The following is a 24,937-nucleotide window of genomic DNA, read 5'->3' as shown; positions in this document are numbered from 1 at the left end:
TTTATTTATTTCTCTTTTCCTCTATCATTTTTACTCTATTCTCTTTTCATTCTGTTTCTTTTGCCCTCACACATAAAAGCAGGTGTTTTAGGAATAAAATTTCATATTCTCTGTTTCAGATTAATTTTACATTCATTCTTAGATAACTTTACAGCCCCCTTTCATAGCGAAAAGTTAGAGTGCCATGCCTGATGGCTCCAGCTATGAAACAGCTCCCCCTCCTGCACAGCCGTCTCTTCCGCATGTGCCCAGTGGCTCTGGCCTCCATCCCACGGTGGTCCAAGCAAGAAGGCCAAGGGTCCCATCTCCTGGGAGCATGGACTGGCAGCAGGGCTGGCTGCCCAGGGCTGACTGAAGGTTGGGGGGCTTTTCCCTATTGACTCGGAGATTGTTTGGGTCAATGTGGCTACTGCGGGAAGACTGGACTTACTCCAAGGACTAGACATACAGTGGGAGAAAGGCCTCCCAAAGGGCTTGCCACCTGGAGATCCACTTCCATTTTGTGTGGAGGTGGAGATGAGAAGACTGGGCACATGTGCAGATATTACCTCCTCCTGGGCCCAGGAAGGACACCTTTGCCTCTCCTCAGCCTGCTGCTGATCCATGTCCTTCTAATACCTGCTCCTCATTCCTCACTAGCCCAGGCAGCAGTGTGGCCAGGAGGGAAGAGAGGGAAGGGGGCAAGGCTAGTGGTTACAGCAGAGGGATCTGTGCTGCACTCACAGCACCACCCCCAGGCCATCTGGTGCCCCAGCCCTTGCCGGAAAGGAGTGGGATGCAGGCAGAAGAGGAAGACACCTGTGGCCACTGCGTTGTCTCCCTCCCTTCTCCACACCACCCACCCTGGGTAAGTGCCTAAGCCCAAGTCTTGCCAATGGGGTGGGGATGAGGGGTGGGCACAGTGAATTAAACATCCTTGGCTTGGTCTCAGCCAAGTCCAGACCTTGGAACAGGCAAGGAAAGACCATGATCACTCTTCTGTAGTTTTCTTAGAGGGACTTATAAGCAATTCTGACTAGAGCAAGGGAGGTGGGAGGCAGATGGGCTGCCTGGATCTGGAAGGCTAGGGATGGGGTGGCAGCCCTGTTGCTGCTCTCCACTGAGGCAGATGGTGGGCCTCCCAGGTGTAGGCTGCAGCCTCACTTTTGGTGTTGCTCTGGGAGGATTCTGCTGATCCAACCTGGAAGCATAGGCATGCAGTCAGTCCTGCCTCTGCACAGCACTCACTCCTATGATGCTGCTCCTAGGGTGAGGACAGACTCACATCTGGAGAGTTCCAGGCCAGGATGTGCTGCTGGGCTGCTCTGAGCAGGGCAGGGAGGCCTCTGAAAGGACTGGCAGAGATGGGCTATGCCTGCCCCAGGCCACTGTTCATATTGTCCAGCAGTTCATTCCCACCCCCACTGCCCTCCTCAACCTCGCCTTCCCACCCTCCACCCAGCCGGCTCATGGCCACACTTTGTCTCCTACCCCCAGCTATCAGAATAGGGGCCTGATGAGTGCAACAAGGGCCTCCCTCCTGGAAGAGAAAGGGGTGGCAGGCCTGAATGTTGAGTCATTGAAGAGCAAAGAGGAGGGGCTAACAGGCCTGCACAGGTTTGGGGCATCAGCAAAGCCACTGAGGCTGGTTCCTGGACCCCTGCTTCTCCTTTAGAGAAATCTGACATTCAGGAAGTTTACGGTACTTGTCTAATAACCTACACCCAGGGAGAAAAGAGAACAATCTTCCTGCCTTCTCCCCATCACTGGGCACCAAATGGGCTTAACTGCTAACACCTCTGGCCTCCTGGTCAGCGCATCCTCACAAGGCGGGTCTCTTGTGGGTGGTGAGAAACGTTCAGACCCCACAAGGAAACCCCTAGTCTTTTGCTATGGTTTCAAATAGGTTAAATTATTCACCTGCCCAGAGCTACCAGGACTAGAGAACACCCAGAAAAAACGGCTTCCATCATGAAGAGTGGCTGGGATAGCCCTGTTTGTTCCAACCCATCCTCATGCTCATGCCTGAGCAAAAATGGACTTTGGATGGGGAAAATGGGGCTGGGAGTCCCTGGGGGGAAACTGGAGACCTAGCCACTGGTTCTGTGTCCCCAGCTCTTTTGTTCCAGAGTGACTCAGAACAAGCCAAGACTTCCCAAGACTTGGTCTTCTTTTCTATAAACAGAGGGTGCTCTGATCTCCTTCCCCAACTTCCACAGAATTTCAATGTGCTCCAGGCACTCAGAAATCCAGCAAAGTATGTGGGCAGGCATCCTCGTCTCGAGGCATCACAGCCTCAAGAGCTGGCCAACCTGGGCATGAGCAGAACAGCAAGTGCCATGTCTGTGTGTGTAGTACCCATCCAGCAGCCTTGGGGTGACAGAAGAAGCTTGAGTCTACCAGCCAGAAAAGCAGTGATTCCAGATCTCAGATACTGCTCTGGTCAAATGGGGCTGACTATTCTACCTATGTGATTCTTATCTCCAGACTTGGTTTGCTGTTTCTGCAGGACCCAGATAAAGTAATAAGACCCTGACAGATGGCATGAAATAGAAAACTAAAAATACCCAGTTCCAGTGACCACTGGCCCAGTAGTGCCAGTCCTTTCCTGCCTTTCTGCTCATTTGTCCTCAGGCAGCCATTCAACACAACAGTTCTATCACACTCCTAATCTGTGCTGCAACTTGAGTTATAAACCAGCCAGTGATTCCCTACTTGTGACACACATGAAAAAAGGTCCATTTTCCATGGTCGCATTTCCAAAGATTCAAGAGCAGCTTCATTAGCGGTCTCAGAGAGGCCTTGAAACCCCCCATGTCACTTGTGTGGCCCTTGCCCCTCTCCAGGACTGCTATATCCCTCCCTCTGTCAGTGGGAAGCTGAGGAGCATTGCGTCCTGCTGACATGGCCTGATGAGGCTTTGGTGACCTTCGAGGCAGGATGCAGGACCCAGGCATCTTCAGCCAGAGCTCAGCATTACCACATTAGCAGTTTCAGGCACAACCCCACACATCCAGACAGGGTCCCCATGATGCTCCCCATGGCCAGTGTCTGCAGTGCATCTGTGCTGGGACCAGCAGTCTCCCCACCCTTTTTCACTCTAGCTGGGTACCCCTCCTGGGAAGTGAGAAACTGAAAAAGGAAGCAAGTCCTGGAGCTGGGTGTCCTGGTAAAGGTCACTCTGCCAGAGCCCCTCACATCTAGACACACTTGACTTCAGAACCAGCCCCTTGCACTGCCCAGAACCTCAGGCCAGGCAGGAGAACAGCCCAGAGACACCAGGGCAATCCTAGAAACAGCCTTCTTGGCCAAAATAACATCTACTTAGAGGTGCCAGAACAGATGTGGTCTGACCGGGGTCAGAGCAAACTTGTTATCTCATTATGTGGAAGCATGACCAGGGAGGTGAATCGGCTCTTAGCAAAGTGACAAAGGGCAACTTCCCTGACTCAAGAATCAGGCTCTGCCAGCCCCTCAGGAAAATGTGCTGAGGTTCTTTTTCCTTGACAGGAATACCACTGAAAGCCAACCCTGGAGAAGAAAAGTTCTGCTTGGAGACCCTGGCAAAAAAGGGCATCCGCCAGGTGAGAACCTGGAGAACGGACTAGGTCAGCATTTCCCAAACTGGATGCCATGAAACAGCAGCTCCTAATGTTCTGTGAAAGAAAATCTGGAAAAGGTTGCCAGATACAGCCCTGTTTTGGAGCTCCACGGTGCCCATCAGGATGCTGAAGGCCCTGAGAAGTCTCATAGCAAAGAACCATTGCATTTGTCCAGCCCAGCATGTGTTTAAAGTACCTGGCCAGGAGGCCTGCTCTTCACCAAACATTGTGAATCTGCAGTAAGTTTGAGGCCCCTTTTCTGTTGGCCCTGAGCCTTGGCTTCCTCCCAGTACGATGAGGCAGATGGACTGAGTGTCGCCAAGGCCCTCCCACTCTGCTGTTTTTCCAGGCACAAAGTCTGGCTCTCTTCCCACCTCATCGAAGGTCCTAGGCTTGGGGGAGCCTGTTGTGTGGCAAGGACTGGTATGCCCACCAGCAAACGGGTGCCACCATGTGTGGCTCTCCCTTGATCTCTGCCCACCCCACCCAGAGTTGTTCAGGTCCTGCAGCTCAAGGGAGCATCTCAGGGAGGCTGGAACCCAGAGGGGCAAGGCCCGAACAAGGGGGATGCCCCACAGCGGCATCTCTCATCTCGGCCTGCCAAGCCTCCCTGTTCCTGTGAGGCCAGGTGCTTCTGGCTTCTTGCTGACAAAAACACACAGGTAAGCTTCCCTGGCTTTAATCACACTGTTCTAAATACTGGAGAGCAAACACTTACCTAACTGATCAGTGCCGGGATGGGCCCATTTCTAATCATAGATGTAATAATCACGAGTGTGCGTGCCTCTTCAGGAAGCCCCCACACTCCAGAAGCAACTCCAAATGCACTGAGTCATCTCCCCACACCGACAGCTCCTTCCTCGGAATCTCACACTTACCTCTCACAAACCACACGTCCCACACCCACAGCACCTCATGTCACAAATAGACCCCAACCTGTGAACAATTATTCTCACTTGTCCCCCCACCCACGTGGTCCAAATGGCTCCTGCTGCTGGTAATCCCAGAGGCAGCCATGCCTGTGCCTGCAGTCAGCCACTCTCCATCCTGTTCAAGGGCAGAGCCCTGGGGGGCAACCAGAGACTTCCATGGGTTACCCCAGAGGAGAAGGAGGAAGCCAGCAAACCTGCTCAGTTCATTTCAAAGGCATGGCCCCAGCTTGGCTAATAAATTGGAGCAGCCAGCTCCAGGTCACCAAAGAGAGATTCTAGGGGCTTGGCTGAGCATCTCACAGCAACTCAAAGCATCCTGAACAAAGCCAGGGTCCTCTGGGGCAGAAAGGAGGCCAATTTCATAGAAATGGCCCTACAGTGGCCTCTTGGTGAGCATAGGACACTGTCGCCCATTGTGAATGCTTGCCCCCCTTCCTGGGTCTCTACTTTACCTCAAGGTTGTTTCTCTGGGGATGGGTAGCTGCTCTACCACCTCAGGCCCCAGCTAACTGGAACGGAATCCCAGAGGAGGAGCTTCCCAGAGCTGACCTGGAAGGCAGTTTCCTGCCTGCCCTAAAACCTTGCTCCCCTCACAAGCATCCCCCTCCAGGGCCCAATGTAAGGGAGAGGGGCTGGCCTAGGGCCAGGGAAATTTGCCTCCCTTTGGGTCCTGCAGCCGCCCATGGCCCTCTCCAAATGAGCATCCATTTGGCAAAAGTTGTCCATAAGATCATCTTTGGCCTTCTCTAAGGCCATTTTTCCAGGTCAAACTTCGACCAGGTAAGAAAGTATCTTCTTCTCTGGGACTCTGCCCAAGCTCTCAGGAGGTGCAGGAATCCCTCAGGAGATCTGGGGCCAGGCCTTGTTCTCTGCTACCACATCTTAGAGCCAGGATATAACCTCCAGGAAGACACAGATGCAGGTGGCCAAGGGAAATGACTACCATTTCCTCCAAATGAGGAGAAGAGAGTTGGTGAAAGAGAGGAAGGGAACAGGGAAAGCATGGGAAGGCAGGTGGGGGGAGCCGCCGCAGAGGTGGTTACCTGGCTGAGGTGAGGGTTGGGATTGAACCCACACTGGTTGCAGACCTTGTTGTGACACTGGGTGCAGGTGTTGAAGTTTGGCTGGCTGGGAGTCGACGTGAGGTCCGAAGTCTTACATATGGGACACAGAGTGCTGCTAGGAAGGGGGGCGATCTGGGGGACGGAGTAGGGTGATGTGGGGGTGCTGCCTCTGTCCGGTGACACAGAGGGGGACCGCCCTGATCTCTGCGTCCTGCTGTCTACCTGCAGCGTCCTGCGGGGGCCATCAGCCTCCTGGCATGCTGGGCCCTGTGCCCTCGTCTCCTGGGGGCTCTCACGGCCGGGAGCAGTAGCAGAAGCCTGCTTCGGGGTTGGGGAAGCTGCTCTCTGGCTACCCAGGGGCTCCTTGGGGTCCAGTCTCCTGGAAACGCTGAAATGACATTGAAAATCACTGTGTTAGAGATACATCTTAGAGAAGCAGGCTGCAGAGGTCTCTACCAAGCTAGGTGAACCTGCCAAGCCCATCACCACCCTCTTCTTCCTGCCCAAGGGCATCATCACGGCTACCATTTGCTGAGTGCTGACTGTGCCCTGTGCTGAGCCCTGACAAGCATCTTCCACTTCAACCCTCAGCACCTGGCCATGTGGTAGGATCATGAGTGTCCCCTCTTACATCCTGATAAAGTACAGATTCTGATTCCGTATGTCTGCAAAGAGGTCTGCATTTTTAAGAATCACTAAGGTGATACCTATACTATGGTCTGCAGACCACACGTTGAGTACCAAGGCTCCAAAACCATACATTAGAAACACCTAGGGTAATTTTTAAATTTCTGACTCTCAGATTGTACCCCAGACAAATTACATCAGAAAGTGTGGGGGCACCAGCATCCTGCTGGGCAGGATCCCAGCATTAGTATTTTTTCCTCCTTAGGTGATTCCAACATGCAGCTCACATTCAAAGCTATCACCCTGGCAGGTCTGGCTTGTTGGAGATGGGTAGGGGAGGCACCCCAATGCCTAGTTAATGCCATCTCCAGCAGGGACAAAGAAGCCTTCCTTCTGGCAGTCCTCCAGCAGGCCTGATGCCAGACCCAGTCCATCAAGATGGGTGAAATGTTACTTTTCCACTTGTGCAAGGCTGGGTGGGGTTGGAGTTCTAGGATCCAGCCCTTGAGGAACAACTGAGGGAGGTCTGATGTGCCTGACCCCCATATCCATCCTGACCTGGCCCAGTGGCAGAGGAGCCAGCAGAGTTGAGTAGTTCAATGAGGTAGAAGGCAAACCATCAATCTAAACTCAATTCCCTTATATTCCTCTTGACCCAACTTAAGTTCATTCCTGCCAATTTTCCTTTTCTAATAAAAGAAGCTGAGCACAAAAAGCCAAAGGCAGTGCTCTATATTTCTTCTTCTCACTGAAATTCTATGCTTGCTCCAGTCTGCATTCATCTGGGTGGATAACGGCACCCAAGAGACTGGGCCGACTGGCTGAGATCCACTGCGGAGGCCCGGCCACAGCTGCCTGCGGGGGAGCTTGCCCTGGCCCCTTCTGCTCCAGTGCTCCCAGTCCTTGTAGGGTTTGACCGACAGGAGGGGATTCTAAGTTTGCTGCCCCTAAATGAAGGCCATCTGCTTGCCAAAAAGATTCAGGAGCCAGTTGGTAGGATGTCCTGAGACAAGCCATTTCAGAGGGGAGATAAGAAGCCCACTCCAAGACACTCTGCAGTTCTTCCTCCCTTCTGAGGAACTGCTGGTGGAGAGTCACACCCTTGGTCTAATAAAGACTCTTCCAGGGCCGGCCCCGTGGCTCAGCAGTTAAGTGCGCGTGCTCCGCTGCTGGCGGCCTGGGTTCGGATCCCGGGCGCACACAGACGCACCGTTTCTCCGGCCATGCTGAGGCTGCGTCCCACATACAGCAACTAGAAGGATGTGCAGCTATGACATACAACAATCTGCTGGGGCTTTGGGGGGAAAAATAAATAAATAAATAAAATCTTAAAAAAAAAAAAAAAAAAAAGACTCTTCCAGAAAAAAGCAGCACTACTAAATGTCCATCAAACATTTCTTTCATCAACCAACAACATACATCCACCCATCCAGTCCATAGACATGCCACTTTCTTCTTCAGCAGGATAACCAGAGTCTAAGTAAGTCCAGCCCCTCTGGGCCATTTTGCCACCAGCTATGAGGGCCAGTATGGTGGTGGCCACAGCCTCTATGGCCCACACTCAGAACCTAGGCTCTAGGGCCTTTCAGTAGACTTATTTCTAGTCTTTTTGTACCGTAAAGAAATATTCCCACTTGGTTAAATTCATAGTTTCATTTTTTACATTAATTATTTGGAGCCAGAATTTAAAAGCTTGAAAGCTAATCAGAAGTTATGGAGGGCCGGCCCCGTGGCTTAGCGGCTGAGTGTGCGCGCTCCGCTGCTGGCGGCCCGGGTTCGGGTCCCGGGCGCGCACCGACGCACGGCTTCTCTGGCCGTGCTGAGGCCGCGTCCCACATGCAGCAACTAGAAGGATGTGCAACTATGACATACAACTATCTACTTGGGCTTTGGGGGAACAAATAAATAAATAAAATTGTTAAAAAAAAAAAAAAAGAAGTTATGGAGAAGCCTTTATAACATGTAAAGGGACTGCAGCTCCTTCCCAGGCTATACAAGGTCTGTGGGTTCTGAGAAATTTAGCAATTTCTACTGTATTTGTGTTGCCTGATATGTGACAGGCAATCTTGTGTATACACAGTGACTTTTTAATTCAATGTTGAATTACAATAAGTCTTTGGGGGACATTTAATATGACAATTGGGACCCAAATTTGTTAACTTTCAACTGAGCCGTGGTGACAGTGAACAAACAAACAATGCGCCCAGCCAAGTCTGCACTGAAGGGGAAGGCTCCCTGCACAGGCCTGTGCGTCCACACATCACCCACAGGCTACAGGTGACACCTGGCAATCGCAATACATGTCTGCGATCCCTTCATGCTCCCGTCCTCTGGGATGGTTCCTCATACCTTCTCCTTGATCTTCAAGCCTCCGACATGTCCCTCCCTCTCTTCACTGTCACTAACAACCAGCTTGTCATCTCACTGAGAAAGTGGGAGCTGCTGGAAGGGAACTGGCACATCCATGGCCTCTTGACGTCTGTCCCCCAATGTCTGCCTGTCTCCTGTTCCCAAGGCCCACTTCTCACCTCCACAAATTCTGCCCTCTCCTTCATCATCCATTTTCCCCTCTGTACTGGATTATTTCAATTACCAAACAAACATGCTTCTCCCATCCTAAAAAGAAAAAGAACTTTGACCCACTTCCTCCTTCAGCTACTACCCCATTTCTCTGCTTCTCTTTACAGCAAAACTCCTTGAAAGAACTGTCTCCACTCACCACCTCCTGCTCCTCTCCTTCCTTCCTCTCAACCCAATCCAACCTGGCTTTTGCCCACCATTCCACAGAAATTGCTCAGATCACAGTCACCAAAGGCCTCACTGGCCACGTTATTAAATCCGATAGTCACGTCTCAGTTCCCCATCTCACTTGCTCAGCAGCAGCAATTGATACTGCTGAGTACTCCCTCCTTCCTGACGTAAGTTCTCCACTCGCCTTCCCGAGCACCACCTTCTCCTGGGTTTCCTCCTCCCTCCTGGCCACACCTTTCTAAACTCTTTTGCATGTTCTTCCCCATCTCCCAATCCCAGAGCCCCACTTCTTACTTTGGAGGGACTCAGTCTTTGCGCAAATTAGCTTCTCTGAGTACACACAATCCCTGAGTCTGAAGGCCCACCTAGACTTAAGGATTTAAATCTTATTTTCCACTGACAACTACCAACTGTGTATCTCTGGCCCAGACCTCTCCTCTAACCCCCCTACTTGTCTAACAGCCAACTGTACACCTTCACTGAGGTGTCTTACAGACATCTCAAAATCAACAGGTCCAAGCTGAGCCCCTGATCTTCCCTAGATATGTTTCTCGCAGTCTTCCTCTTGGAGTCATCTCTGACTGCCTTCTTCTCTCATCCTACGCCAATCATCAGTAAATCTTGTTAGCTTCAGAGTCTGGTCACTCCCATTCCCTCCTTTCTTCACCTGGTTCAAGCCACTGTCCCCTCTTTTTTCAGTTCTGCACAAGCCTGGCTTCTTCCACTTGCCCCTCTATGGTCTTCTCTACACAGCAGCCAAGATAATCCTTTACATACATAAGTCAGATCACTTCCTCCTCTGCTTAAACCCTCCAACGGCTTCCTTTCCCTCCCAGTGGAAAAGCCAGAGGCTTTATGATGGCCCATGAGAACCCAGGAGATTCAGCCCCTTTCCCTCTGGCCTCATCTCCTACTATTCTCTCTCTCCCTCCCTCCACTTCCCTTATGCCAGGCCCATTCTTGCCTTTGGGCATTTGCATCTCTGTTCCTGCTGCTGGCACTTGCATTCTCTCAAGTCTTTGCTCTGGTGGCATCTTTGCAGGGACACTTCCCTGGCCACTCTATTTAAAATGCCGCTTCTATCCCTCCTGCCTCTTTATTCTCCTTGGCACTGAATACTTTCTAACGCATCATACAACATATGTATTGCTTTGTGTATCCTCTGTGATCCCTGCATAAGATTGCCAGCTCTGTGTGGGCAGGAACTCTGTGTGGGCTGTGTCCCAGAGCCTAGTACAGCGCCTGGCACACACTGGACACTCAATATGTGTTTCCTGAATGGGTGGACTGTAGGTATGTCATAACTCAGAACAGTAAAATGTGGCCCCAAATTGTGTTAGAGCTGAGGAAACATGGCATGTACCTGGCATGGCACTTGGCCCTTCCCTGGATCTGATCTCATGCCAGAGAGGACTACAGGAACGACATTTGGAATCCTCTGCAGCTGCTGGCTGCACCCCTAGCCCCACCACACAGAATACTCTGCTGGCCACAGCGGTGGTAGTGCCAACCGAGCCCTCACCATGAGCCTCACTATGTGCGAAGCACCTGTCACATATTAACTCCTTTAAGCCTCGTAGCAAATCCGCGGGGCAGGATCCATTTTGCCTATTTCACAGACAAGGAAACTGCCACATATAGAAGTTAAGTAACTTGCAAAGCCATTATGACTTGCAAGTGGTGGAGCTGGGATTCGAATATCTAAGCCATTTGTCCATGTCCTTAACCACTGTCGACACTGCCTCTCTAGGGGAGCACAGTGAGGCTGGAGAGGGGTGAGAAGCACTGCAATCTGCGTTCTGTGGATTATTTTTTCCTTTTTCTGAGGAGCTGTTGAAGTGGAAGCTCCCTAGGAAGAGGTCTCTGACACTTTGCTCCCCACTGTAGCCCAGGACCCAGCACCATGCTTGGCACGAGGTGGGTACTCAGTAAGCACATGCAAAGTAAATAGAAAGACATGTGAGCGGTACAGCAAGCTTCCAGAGTGGGGCTGAGTTAGGGCAGCGACATGATTTAGTTAGGACCACTTTACCTAGAGTTTGCCCAGTAACGCTGAGAGACTTACGGAGAAAACCACATTCATTCATTCAGGCATTCAGTCATTCACAAATGTTTACTGACCCCTGGAATAGTTCCAGGCCCCGTGATAGGGATTGATGGTAGGAGCGGATCATGTCTCTTACAACGGAAGGCGGGCCCACAGGTGTTTAGTGCATTGTTGTCCTTTACATCTTATACATATTTTATAAGTATGCTTACATTCTTTATAAATATGTCTTCAATATTTAAGTAAAATAAATTTTTAAAAAAGTGAATCAGACAGGGATCCAATCCTCTGGGGGGCCTCCCATCTAGAGGGGAGACAGACATGCAAACGAATCACTGCAGGACACACTGCCCCCGGGCTGGCGGAGGGGCAGGAGGAGTCTGAGCCAGCTCTGAGGATGAGGAGACATGTAAGCCAGGTCTCAAAGGACAGGCTGTTCTCCACAAGGTGAAAGGGCAAGCGAGGCAGAGGGGCAGCACACACAAAGGCCCAGAGGCAAGTCAGAGCATGCTGAGTGGCAGGGCAGGGCAGGCACAGCAGGTGTACAGCAGTGCTCTCCCAGTCCCTGGAACAGCTCCTGGCTGTCATCATGTGTGCTGAACTACCTGGACTACAGGGAAATTCAGAGCTAAAATGGGAAGGGCCAGGAGAGCAGGGCCCTTCTACTGAAAGGTTTTCAAACAAGGGAGTGCTCTGGCTCTGCGTCAAGGAGATGGTAGAGATAGAGAAACAGCGAGAATAAGGCAATGGCCCAAGAGATAGTCCATGGGGGGAGATGGAGGGAAGGTTCAGCAGGAGTATTCTAACTTGAGGTCTAGGGAGGAGTGGTCTTTTGACTGAAATGGGGGATCCAGCGAGAGAAGCCAATTGGTGGGTGGAGAATGGGGAGTGAAATGGCAAAATTATGAGGTTGGGTTTGGTTCTGTGGAGTTGGTGGTGGGGCTGGGGGTCCAAGAGACATCAGGAGATGGGTCGGAGCATGGGTTCAATTCAGATAAGTCTAGATATTTTTATCTGGGAGAGTTAAGGGTTCAGTTCACAGGTCAGCCTCAGGGATAGAGATTACATGGAGAGCAGTGGTCCAGGAAAGATTTGTGGTGAGCATCAACATTTATGAGAGAAGGTTGGAAACAGAGAAGTCAGAGAAAGAACAAAAAGACAAAACCCCCAGGAGTAGTATCAACAATGTCCTGTGAGGAGTCTATGCACCTGAAGGCTGAGAAGCCTGAGAAGCTGCAGAGGAAAAGGCTACACCCATGAGGGCTGCATGCTGTGACCGCCCAAGCCCTCTCCCACCTAGTCCAGCTTCAGAGGGGTCAGCTCCCTACGCCACTGAACACAAGGGCTCACCCATGGCAGGAGATTCAGGAGACCCATCTGTGACAAACCCCTTGATAAAGTCCCAAGGGGGCCAGGGTGGCTGGAGTAGACCTCCAGGGCCTCCTCAGGAGGGAAGAAGTGTGCCCTCCAGGAGGCCCTCCTTAACAAAGGTCTCCACTGGGCAGAGAAGGGAGGGAGGGTGGAAAGAGATGGGAGGTGTCCACAGGCAGGCCCCAGCCCAGCCCCAGGGAAGATCTGGTTTCACGGATATGGATCATCAGCAGTGAGGCCCCTTGAAGTCAATGCTCCTCTCAGCAACCTCAGGGAGGCCTATTCCTTGGGAAGGGCTAGGATAAGGACAGGTGAGCAAGGAGGAGAGAAGGACACTGCCATAAGGCAGCAAAGACACAGGAGGACAGGTAGGTGGAAAAGGAGGGAGAGGGCAGAGATATGAAGGAGTGGTTGGAAGCCGAGCAGGAAGAGACTAAAAAGGCCTTATCTAGGGACAGATATTCTTTAAAGAAGGCCAAGAAAGGTAGAGGATGTAAAAACAGCTGGATTTCTACCAGCTTTCCTCCCTTTCACCACTTAAGGCTATTGACTGATCAAAAACAAGTCTTACAGCTGTTTAGCAGGGCAAAAAGGAGCCCCCTGCCACAGGAGGGCTGCTGGGGAGGGGCACAGACAGTTCAGTCAGCCTCCCCATCAGCACTCCTCAGTGCCCCTGCAACCTCCTGTCCCTTACCATGACCACTACTAGGAGACATAATCCAGACTGCACTGGTCAGAAGCTGGGTTCCCCTCTGTCAGAAACCCCCAGGAAAGGCATGAGGCCAACAAGCTCCAGTGACCAAAGATGCTTCAGACACCAGGAACATCCATACGGGCAGGGCCACCATGGAGAGATATGGTTGCCCTGGTCCATGGTGGGAAGAAGCCTGGAGCCACTCTGGTAGCTGCACTCAGGGAGGGCCTGCTCAGGCTAAAGCAGACTGGAAGGAAAAGCAGGGAGGCATGGAGACAGAGCAGGCTTCAGAGGGAAAACCACGCTGGGTTCCACATGGCAGCATTCTAGAGCATATGCCCCCCACCACCTCCAGTAGAATATCTGAAAGAGAAATATTTCACACCAATAAATGGCTGTCTTTGTTCACCAAGAGGGGAGTGAACTTAAGGAAACCGGTTTTCTAAGTCAGGGCAGCCGGAAGAGTCCCACAGCTTCAAACAAGGTTATGATAAATTCATGGCTGACCTTTCTGCAATAGGCAATTACGACTGGGCAGATGCTGTGGGTGGACCCTCTCCTTTGAGACCCACGCCAGGAAAGATGACTGGGTCGCCCCGGTGGTCCCTGTGTATTCAGGTAGAGAAGCAGGGGCTGCAGAATGGTGGGCACCAGGGGCCACGTCTTGGGTCCTGGAGCAACTCTCTCAAGAATGGATGGGAGAATTCAGAAAGTTCCAGTTTAGAAAAAGTCCAGTTTTCACACAAGAAAACATTTCTCGACCTGCCCAGCTTTCAGGCCAGTGGACTCATGCCTTTTTGATCATGTATCCCTATCAATAAAACATATCTTCAAAATATGAATATTTATCCACCAATTACATGTATATATATTACTGATAAAACACACCTCCCCAAATGGAAACGTTTGAAAGGCTGAGACAGGAAATAAATGTACATGGGAGTTTTCATGTGTTCTTCCTATGCCTCAGTTGACTCTCTTGTCTCCCTCCCCTCCTTGGCATGTGTGCTCCAGTTTGGAAGCCACTGCTGAGGAAATTCTTAATCTCCCAGTCTTTAAAGGAGTCTCTGTTGGTTGCCCAGACTGGTTTCTCTCCTGCTCCCGGCCTTCCCCATTGAAGGTATACTTAGGTTAGTGTCAGGGAGGCCCCAGGCCATTGGGGGCTGCCCTCACCAGCCTTCCTGACCACCTATGAACCAAAAAGAATTTGTTCAGCAACAGCACAGAGGTGAGGGTCTCCATAACACTCAGCTGCAGCACTCAGAAGGAGCCCGTGATTGGACAGGAAGCCAGCACCATGGGCTCAGAGTCTCTGAGATGCTCTCTTGGAGCTAGGGGATGCCCTGCTGGCTGGGAAGGGAAGGCACCATACACAGAATTCCTGGAGAGAGTGGAGGGAGGGGTCATGGTATAAGCAGAGCTCCCCAAGAGGCTGACATCCTCCCCTCCTAACTTCCAGCCCCTTGAAGCTGCTGCCCCACTATGAGGGTAAGGTTCCAAGACCCAAAAGACTCCAGAGAATTAGCTCCTCCTTGATACAGGTGGGGACAAAGCACCATGCCAGCCTGGTGACAGCCCCCCCCAGCAGGTGTATACTGACGCACTTGAGCATACACGTACTCACACCCCTGAGCAGACAAACTCACGGGAAGAAACCATTAGTGTTACCCAGAGAACCATCTCTACTCGTCCTTTCCACTCAGAAGCGTCTAGCAGTTGGGACTCTCTGTGTGGCCAAATAACAAGCTTCAATTGGTCCCACGCCAGTCCATCTGGGCCAGCAGAGAACATGTTTAAGGCAGTGAGCTCTGACTGCTTTGCTGTTGCTGAGGGAAAAGAGTTTGGGATGAGACTGCAGGTGGGTCAGGAAGGCAGAAAATGTGACAAGAAAGACTGGTAGGAATATGAGTTGCTGCCATCAAACACAGGCCAGGGGAAGCTGCCAGAATAAGAGGAGAGACCACCAGGAGGCAAGGAGCAAGATGGAGCCAGCCCATAACCGCAAGCCCTGGGGACCTCCTTCTCCAGCCCCGGGGTCCACGTGGGTCCTCTAGGTTGAGAGCATCTCTCAGGACAATCTGATTTGGCCTTGATTCCCTTCAGGCCCAGCCAGTCTCCTGAATCCAGAACAAGGACAGGAAATAAGGGTAATCTTCCTCTCACCCCATTAATTGGTAGTGACTGCCTGGAGGGCCGGGTTTGAGAAGGATCAGTGGGAAAGATTGTTGCCATCAATTAGTGAGGTCTGTCATGAACCCAGGAGTAGGGCACATAAGCACAAAGGCCATGAATTTGTCATCCATGACAGAGAACAAAACCAGTCCTTTAGACCTGCCTCAAGTGACATCCAGCTTCCTAGAGTGTCTCACTCAGAACTGGGCCAGGCCAACCTCAGACCAAATTCATCCCCACTAGAAAGAGAGCAGAGGATGCATGTCGTGTTTACCTCTGACCTTCCCCTCAGTCCCATGTTCACCTCCAACCCATGGCTTTCCTAGAGTCCCAAGAGCTGTATGCGGGCATCAGTCAGCTGAAGCATCAAATGCCATGAGCTCAGAGTAACTTTGAAGGCTAGATATCTCTTGCACCATGGTGCTTGTGACAGGCATCACGTGAGTGATGGATGCCATCCTCTTAGTCTGTTGAGGGGTTACTAGTCCTTTAATCATAGCTTCTCCATTCATGTCTTATGGAGTTTTACTGTAGAAATTTTTATTCATTCATTCATTTAAAAAGAGCTCATAGGAACCATGTTCCCTAGTTCTTGAATGTCTGAATATACCTCTGTGGTCATTAAACTTGAACAACAGCTTGGCTGGATATAAAAGTCTAGGTTCACACTTTCTTTCCCTGAGGACTTTGCAGGTACAGCCCCACTGTTTTTCAGCATTGACTGCTACTGTGGAGGGCTCTGGGCCAGCCTGGTGAGTTCCCCTTAGAGGTATAGTAGCCTTTTCCTCTGGTGCAGTAGAACTCTTTTTTTCTCCTTGAAGTTCAGGAACTTCACTAAGATATGTTTTAGGGTTGAATATTCCATATTTATTTTTCCTGAAATTCAGTAAGTCCTTTTGAACTAAAGATTTATGTGTTCCTTTATTTCAGAGGGAAAAAGTTTTCTATTCTATGTTTGAAAATTTCTCTGTTCCATTTGTTTTGTTCTCTTCTCCAGGAATACCAATTATACCTATTTTTAATTTCTTTTGTCTTTCCATTGTCTAGGCTGCTGGCAACCCATGGTTTTTTCCCACACCTCCTCAACTTCTTGGGCAACTCCATCTCCCTAGAAACTCCTTGGCATCACGCAGGGTTCAGAGACACTCCTAAATGTCCCCACATATGTTGGCTTTGCTAACCAGTCCAAGAAGGGGATTATTGGGTCTGACCCTCTGGACTTTGACCTCCCTGCCCTAGTTCCTCAGAGGCAAATTCCCCCTCCTAGAACCCTCCCTCATCCGGGACTCATTTTCCCTGTACTTGGAAACCGTTCTTTGTTTATTGCCTTTTAGCCTATGGGTGTGTCTTAGTTGTGTTGAAGATAGAGTTTTCTGTTCCTTGTTCTTCTTGTAGTTTTTGGTTAGTTTCATTAAAGAGATTGAGCAAAGAGATACTTTTAATTCATCATATTTAACCAGAAGACATTTTACAACTCAAAACAAAGGCCATTTTTCTCTGGCTTTCTACCTGTGCAAGTTTTAAGTTTTCTGAAGCATAGACCCCTTTATAAATCTGATTTAAAACCTTAACTTATCCCTAGGAAGAATAAAATTACACATTCATAAACATTTTTGTTTTATTTCAGAAGGTACCGGACCTCTTGAAACCCATGGATGCCAAACTCTTCAATGGCTGATCTGGCCCGTGACCAGTGGGCCCCTGCTCATCACACCAGCCTATCCGTTGAGCGTCACCCCAATGCAAGCCTTGCCTGAGGCGTGCGAGCTAGCTGACAAGCCAGGGGCCTTCCTGCATCCAACCCGCAGGCTCTCCAGAAGGCTAGCTGGACACCTCCACAGCACCATTTGAACCTGACTTCTGGTGTGGAGCCTCCTGGGGTCTCCCTCCCTATGCATCCCCTACCAGCCTGGTCCTTGTGCTGCCCCTCTGCAAGGCACTATCTGTTCACTGTCTGTCTCTCAGGTCAGCACCCCATGATGGCAGGGGTTCCCAGGACTTAATGTGGGTGCAATCCCTGTTTGCCAGTTGGAGGCAGAAGTTCCACAGGTTGTTTTAATCAATTGATGAAAAATACTTTGAAATTAGGCAAGGTTTGTAAGCAATGACCCTGCTAGGGCTTGAAAGCAACTCCTTCTTTTAGGTGAGTTAAAGAGTCATATTTATACCATTTACCTTTTTTTTTTTTTTTTTGGAAGGAAGATCAGCCCTGAGCTGACATCCGTTGCCAATCTTCCTCTTTTTGCTGAGGAAGACTGGCCCTGGGCTAACATCCGTGGCCATCTTCCTCTACTTTATATAGGACACTGCCACAGCATGGCTTGACAAGTGGTGCATCGGTCTGGGCCCGGGATCCAGGCCTGTGAACCCCAGGCCGCCCAAGCAGAGCATGGGAACTTAACTGCTACACCACCGGGCCGGCCCCACCATTTACCTTTTACAAAGGTCTGGTTCAGCTAATTATCACAAATTCCAAAGGGAAGGGATCCAAAGATTGGGTTTTACTACAGTGCATAAAGGAGCTGGCTTCGTTAGCTAGAACTCAGTAGGAGGGGTGTGTTATTGCTTTTAGTGCCTTAGTGCCTTTTTTTCCCACTTATTCATCAGACTTGGATAACTGCTTATCAGTAGGAGATTCCTGAGGGAGCCAAGGGAGGTGGAGGCCCATGCTGGGAGCCAAGAGGGCCAGAGGAGGGAAGAGGAAACAGGCCGGTGGCAGACCAGAGTCACCGCCCAGAGCTGAGACCCAGGTCAGCAGCTCCTTCAAGGGCTCTCCCATCACGTCCCAGGCTTTCCAGGTGGCCTGGCCTAGAATTCCAGAGGAAACAAGGGCCCAACCTTAGGAATTCTTCCCTTTGGGCACCATAAGGACTGAACCCAGGACCCTGGCATTTGCCTGGCTGGGCAAATGACAATACGTCCCTGCACCAAGACCTACAATGTGCACAGCATTTGAATATTAAGGAACTTCCTGGCCTTTCCAGCCTGTGATGACTGGGGTACCCTTCAAAAGTGCCTCTAGGCCAGCCAGACACCCCCACAGACTCCCCTACCAGGCTCAGCTTTCTGAAGGGACACATGGCCGGACAGGCGAATTCTTAGCCCCATCTCCACAGCCTTCTCAAGAGCCTTGGCCCCAGTACCAGCCCCCTGTTCACATTTACCTATCATGTCTTCTGGGAGTGCTGTGCCTCCCAAGAGTGGCTCCAGGAGTTCTGACCCAGCCCAAGCCACTGAGGCTCCTGCTCCCCACCCAGTCTCAAGCTTGCAGACATCTGCGTTGGGACCCTTCATGGGGACAACTTTGAGCTGTGAAGCATCCCAGGTTTCTGGCTCAGGGGGAAAGCTCCTAAAGTTAGGAAGCTCTAATCAGGAGTCAGAAGTCATCCCATAAAGCTGAGCCAGATTTTCCCTGCTTCTAGCTCCCACAAATTCTACTATTACAGCCTTTTACCAAGGGGACAGTGTGGCATTGTCAGCTCTCTTCCAAATTGTGCTGAAATCAGGAAGTTGAGATAAGTTAAGAGAAAACTGCAAGTCTTTTTGACCATGGAGGCAGCAGGCCCCAGTCTCCCCATGCCACCCCAACAGAGCAGAAGACAGAACTCTGGCCCAGAAAGCTCGACAAGCTCTTGCCCAGTCTTCAGATCCAGGGCTGAGAACTCAGCACTCGGCCTGTCCTTGGGGGCTGCCAGGACACCTCCCCAGCCTACAAAGATAGCTAAGGGCCTACTTCATGCCCAGCCCTGCTCCAAGTACAGGAAGAAAGACAGGGGCCAACAATGCAGGTAGAAAGATAACCCAGTGCCTACACCATTAATACATGAATCGGCTGAACACCTGCTGTGCACAGGTACTGGGTTGGACGTGGAAACACCCTACTGTGTGAGGCCTCCAGAGCCTGCTCTTCCAGACTTCCAGGGAAACCCCACCTGGCCTGAGACCCCTTGACTCCTTTCTCATGGGAAGCCAGCAGAATCCAAAAACTATGTCCACTGTGTATTTTAGGGAAGAAAGAAACACCAAAGTAATGTCTGCCCACTCCACGTTAAAAACCTCTCTGTCCAGAATTCAGGCCTGCTTTTTTTTTTCCTTAAAATTTTAAAAACTTTTTTTTAATAGCAATAACTTGCTTGTTTTTTATGTTTCTATACAAGAATAAGGAAAAACTTATCTGTGATCCAAAAATGGTAAAAGAAAATTGTGACTGAGGATCATCTATGGTCGTTAGGTTCAGCTCTGAGTAAAACAATAGAAGGGGCCCCACCCCCACCCAGCTCCCAGAGTCACTCTGTTGGCACTCGCCCTTCCTCACTTGCCCCCACATCCCAGAGCACTGTGCTAGCTCTTGGGCAGGGCTATTCCAACAGCTGAAGGATCCTGCCTTTGGACAAAGGGCCTGCAGAACTGGTGTGGAGCTGGCAGTGCTTGGCACTGGAAATAACAGGCAATAAAATGAGAATGAAACTCTCTGAACTCTACCTTTGCCTTGTAATTTCAAATTTATTACTATCAAAAAAATTCAAAGCAAGTGTTCTCACACACACAAAAAACCTGTCCACAAAATCATTAGAACTTGAATGTGCACGCATGTGTGTGCGGTGGGGTGAAGGCAGAGGGTTCAGGGGACTCCCAGAAGCAGAAATGAATGTGGGCTGGCAGAGTCAGAGAAAACCCTGGAGGAAAACAGGGGGAAGAGGAGAGGACTCCAGAGAAAAGTGGGCCATCTGCCTTTCTTCCACACATGGTCACCACTGGGTCCTCAGAGCCTGGCACAGGGCCTGGCACAGAGCAAGGCTCAGTAAATGTTTATAGACTGAATGACTGATGGACTAAGTGATTGATTAGGGAATCAAAGGTCCTCTGTAGTTGTAGTGGCTAACATACTGGGCATGGAAGAGAGAGGATGTGCTGCAACAATCCTGGGGCCTCTGAGACTTCCTAGGCTGATGATAGACAGTCTGTGGGGAGAAATGACTCTGAAATCTGCGACAGAGACATAAGGGCAGGCCCCTCTCAGGAATTCGCTCAGGAAGCCCATTTGAAAGATGTCTGGCTTTCCTGCAGCAGCTGCCACAATCACAGTCCACGAGCCGCCTCGAGCAGCCCACACTGTGCTAAGTGCTCACTTCCTGCCCAATGAGGCGCAAGAGAAATCCATCCGACTAGGGGGACACTGCACAGCAGCACTCCAGGGTTACCACCTTACCCTGGATGCACTCACCCTCTGCCTTCAAAGCACTCTACAATGTGGTCCCTCCTACCTGCGCAGTTTCCTCTTCCTGCACTGCCTTGGGCAGGGAGTCCCAAGGCTCCTCACCTGATCCCCACGACTCCCAGCTTATGCTCTGCTCTCGTTCTACAAGCCTCTTTCCTTAAAACCGATTCAACCTTCAAAACCGGGCTCAAATACCCTGCCCTGTATGGGGCCTTCCCCAGAATCCCAGTCTCCAGAAATCTGCTGTGCCTTCCCACAGGCCCCACAAGGCCTCACGAAGGCAGCTCCTTGTGGTGCCTGTGGGCCCCTCTCTGGCCTCACTCTCCCCTCAACTATATGCAACATGAGACCAAATGCCCAGGGCTGGTGCTAAGGAAGTGTTGATCTACTGAATGGAAGTCTTTACAGGGTTTGTGAAAGAAAATCAAAGTGACAAAAAATGGCATCTCAAGATGGTAAATGAGACTCAAGATTCCAGCAGGAAAAACATGCCTTCTCCTAACTAATACCCACTGTGACATTAAAGGATATTTAAAAAGGAAAGCCATCCACCACCCTTCCAGCCTTCAACACCACCATGTCCATTGTTTCACCCACCCTGTCAGCCTAGTGGCAGAAAAATGTACATGGATGGTGGCTCATTTTCCTTTTTTGCCAACTCTGCAGTCTTTCCTCTGTGGTTTTCTCGCCTCAGTTCTGAGGACTCTAACTCAGAAGGAGAAATCTACTATCCACCTGGGGCACTTTGGCTCCCACCCCTCCCTCTCCCTTAGACTGTGAGGTCCAGGAAGGTTCTGGGGGTTCATTTCTAGATCCCTCCTGTCAGAGATTCACCTATCAGCCCGCAGGGAGCTTGCCTCCCACTGGTAGAGATTTCCCAGGGAGGTGACAGGCTGGGGAGGCTTCCTGCAGGAGGATCACCCATCCCCTCCCCTGCCCATTCTTCCCTCCATCCTCAGAGGCTGATCCTCATGCCACCCTCACTGTTTAACCTGATGTGGCCTACCTCTCCTGAGGCTCTATGGGCCTCATGTAAGGCCCAAACCTCCCATCCAAGGAACCATCAATCCCTTGCAGGTGGCTGGAGCCACCCTCAACTAGGAGAGGCCCTCCCTCTGGCTGACCACCAGGAAATCCCTCCTCTACTCTCTTCCCCTTCCCAGGGCTCCGCAGCAGGGGAGGAGAGGCTCAGGGATGCCCATGATCCTACTTGACACATTTTCACATGTCGAGAGCTTTAAACTCAGCTATTTGTGTTTAAAATCCATCAAGACAGATGTTCTTATAAAGAAAATATCTGCCTGTGGTTCTGAGAGTGGTGATTAAGACCTGAAGAAAAAAGCATGATGAGATGCTGTGTGAGCGTATGTGTGAGTGGTGTGTGTGAGTGTGCTCACATGTGTGTGAAGGGTTGTGTGCATGTGCTCCCGTGTGTGAGTGTGCATATGCATTGCATGCATGTGCACGTAAGCATGGGAGAACATGTAATCACCTTCTTCATGGCACATGGCTAGCCACTGAGTAATGAATAAGACATAGCCAAGGAGGCCTGCTTCCAAGGTGAAGGGCAAATGCTCCGAGGGACTAGCCCAGCCCTGAGTCACCATGTCCAGAGTGCCTGGGCCAGACTGAGTCAACAGAGGAGCCAGGCTCACCGCAGCCTGAGGGACAGCAGTGCCAGGTGCACACTAAGCACTAAGAAAAACATTAGCTCTTTCCTTCCTCCCTTCCTTCCTTCCCTGGCTTGACAGCAAGTAGAGTGGGCAGGAAGCCTGGGATTCTGATGCCAAAGTCTTTAGGGAAGTGGGAAGTAATGAGAAGTCCAGCCAGCAATACTGAGAGAGAGAAAGTGGTAGAACCATGTGGCCTGGGCCGGCCCTGTGGCTTGGTGGTTAAGTGCGCGTGCTGCAATGCTGGTGGCCCGGGTTCGGATCCCGGGTGCGCATCGAGGCACCACTTCTCCGTCCATCCTGGGGCCGAGTCCCACGTATAGCAACTAGAGGGATGTGCAGCTATGACATACAACTGTCTACTGGGGCTTTGGGGGGAAAAATAAAATAAATAAAATCTTTAAGAACCATGTGGCCTATGGCCGATGGAGAGGAAGGATCAGGGTCTGAGGGGCAGGCTCAAACAGCAGGCCAAAAGGCCCCCTGGCCAGGAAGAACCAGTGAGCGAGTGAGGGTCTGGACAGCCCTGCTGAGGGGATGAGGGAAATGCTGTGTACTCAGGCACAGCCAGGCTCTCACCTGGCAGCAGGCAAAGGGACTGTCTGGGGAAGGTGCTGGGGATCCAGGGTAGTTTGGGGCTCCAGAGAACAGGGTGGGGTGTCTGGGATAGAGGATGTGGTAAATACAGATCCAGATGCAAAAGGGGGAGACAGAAGGGATTAGTGCTCCAATGGCAGCCAGAGCAGCACAAGTATGAGGATGCACTGAACATTAGATCCTTAGCAAGAGCTGGGTGCACTGGATTGGGCTGCACTGCAGACAGGGGTTACCCAGCTGTGAGCAAGGCAGACAAGGCCAGTCATCTGGTGGAACTCGCCTTATGGTGCAGGAGACAGGTAAAGACCAAGAAGACATATAGGTAGGCCCGATTCACTTAGAGTATGATAGGTGCTTAGAACAATATGAATAAGGAAGGAGGGAGATGATCCTGGTGAGTAGGGGGGCGCTTCTGAAGAAGGGACACCTGAGCAGAGCCATGCAAATAGCCTGGGAGGGGCTGAGCCAAGGCCCAGGGAAGGGCATTCCAGGGGAAGAAATGTCAGGGGTTTAGGCTTTGCGGTGGGAGTGTGCACTGCAGGCAGGAAGCAGCCAGCAGGCCAGTGTGGCTGGGGGTGTGTGGGTGGCAGAAGTGTGGAGGAGTAGGTCTAGGAGGCCTGGGACATGGGAGCAGACGCTGCTTCTGGACTACTTCCCAAACTTTAGCATCTGTCTCAGTGCTTGTCTACATGTCTTTGTTCTAACTGTCCACCAGGCTGCTGAGACTCAAGAATCCCTGCATTATTCACAATAGCCAAAAGGTGGAAGGAACCCAAATGTTCATCAACAAATGAATGGATAAACAAAATGTGGCATATACATACAATGGATTATTTTTTCATTATTATTTTTTTTTGTGAGGGAGATCAGCCCTGAGCTAACATCCGTGTTAATCCTCCTCTTTTTGCTGAGGAAGACCGGCTCTGAGCTAACATCTATTGCCAATCCTCCTCCTTTTTTTCCCCAAAGCCCCAGTAGATAGTTGTATGTCATAGTTGCACATCCTTCTAGTTGCTGTATGTGGGACGCGGCCTCAGCATGGCCGGAGAAGCGGTGCGTCGGTGCGTGCCCAGGATCCAAACCCGGGCTGCCAGTAGCGGAGCGCACTCACTTAACCGCTAAGCCACGGGGCCGGCCCACATACAACGGATTATTATTCAGCCTTTAAAAGGAAGGTAATTCTGATACATGCTATAATGTGGATGAACCTGGAAGACATTACGCTAAGTGAAATAAGTCAGATACAAAAGGACAAATATTATATGATTCCACTTATATGAGGTACCTAGTGTAGTCAAATTCATAGAGAGAGAAAGTAGAACAGCAGTTACCAGGGGCTAGGGAGGGGGAAGGGGGAATTACTGTTTACTGGGCACACAGTTTCAATTTGGGATGATGAAAAAGTTCTGGAGATGGCTGGTGGTGATGGGTGCACAACATGTAAATGTACTTAATGCTGATGAACTGTACACTTAAAATGATTAAAATGGTAAATTTTATGTGATGTATAGTTTACCACAATAAACAAAACAAAAGGAATGAAGTACTGATACATGCTACAGTGTGGATGAACCTCAAAATTATGCTAAGTGAATTTCATTATGCCAAGTGAAAGAAGCCAGACACACAAGGACACAGATTTTATGGTCTCATTTATATGAAATATCCAGAATAAGTAAACAGATAGAGACCGAAAGCAGACTAGTGGTTGCCTGGGACTGCAGGCAGGAGGAAATGGGGAGCAACTGCTTAATGGGTATGGGGTTTTCTTTTGGGGTGATGAAAATGTTTTGGAACTAGATAGAGGGGGTGGTTGCAAAACATTGTTCATGTACTACATGCCACTGAGTTGTACACTTTAAAATGGTTAATTTTATGTTATGTGAATTTCATTTCAATAAAAAAAGAAAGAAAGACAGAGGAAAAAAAAATCCCTGAATAAAATCAGAGAACGCCTCTACTGGGCTGCAGAGGACCTCTTCCGCTCCCCTTGGCCCTGCCGTGAGGCAAGCCCCACCTAATCCACCAGCAAACCTGTGGACACTCGTTCCCTCCCTAACCGAACACTGAGCAGCTCTAGGGTCCCCAGAGTTCTATTCTTCTCCCATCCTTGATCTGGTCTTCCCGTTACCCCTCAGACGTGTTTAAGTCAACAGATCAGTATTTATCTAGCCTTTTTTCTTCAAGTTAAATCACTTCAAATTTGTTTTCCT

The 24,937-nt window shown here is 50.5% G+C and overlaps 1 protein-coding gene across 1 annotated transcript in view; it reads right to left on the bottom strand.

The window, feature by feature from the left end:
• BSN (bassoon presynaptic cytomatrix protein) overlaps window positions 1–6,179 on the bottom strand; it is a 43,691-nt gene extending 37,512 nt beyond the window's left edge. Inside the window, exons 1-2 of the mRNA XM_014788464.2 lie at window positions 6,172–6,179; window positions 5,557–5,965 (exon numbers count right to left, since the gene is read on the bottom strand). Coding sequence (XP_014643950.2) covers window positions 5,557–5,965; window positions 6,172–6,179 — 417 coding nt within the window. The remainder of the gene's footprint in view (window positions 1–5,556; window positions 5,966–6,171) is intronic.
• Window positions 6,180–24,937: the final 18,758 nt, after the last annotated feature.

The sequence above is a fragment of the Ceratotherium simum genome, chromosome 5 (assembly GCF_057802395.1).
Source record: "Ceratotherium simum simum isolate JZ-2026a chromosome 5, ASM5780239v1, whole genome shotgun sequence".
Lineage (NCBI taxonomy): Eukaryota > Metazoa > Chordata > Mammalia > Perissodactyla > Rhinocerotidae > Ceratotherium > Ceratotherium simum.
The sequence above is the reverse complement of the archived record's forward strand: the minus strand, read 5'-3'. Positions and strand labels throughout refer to the sequence as shown.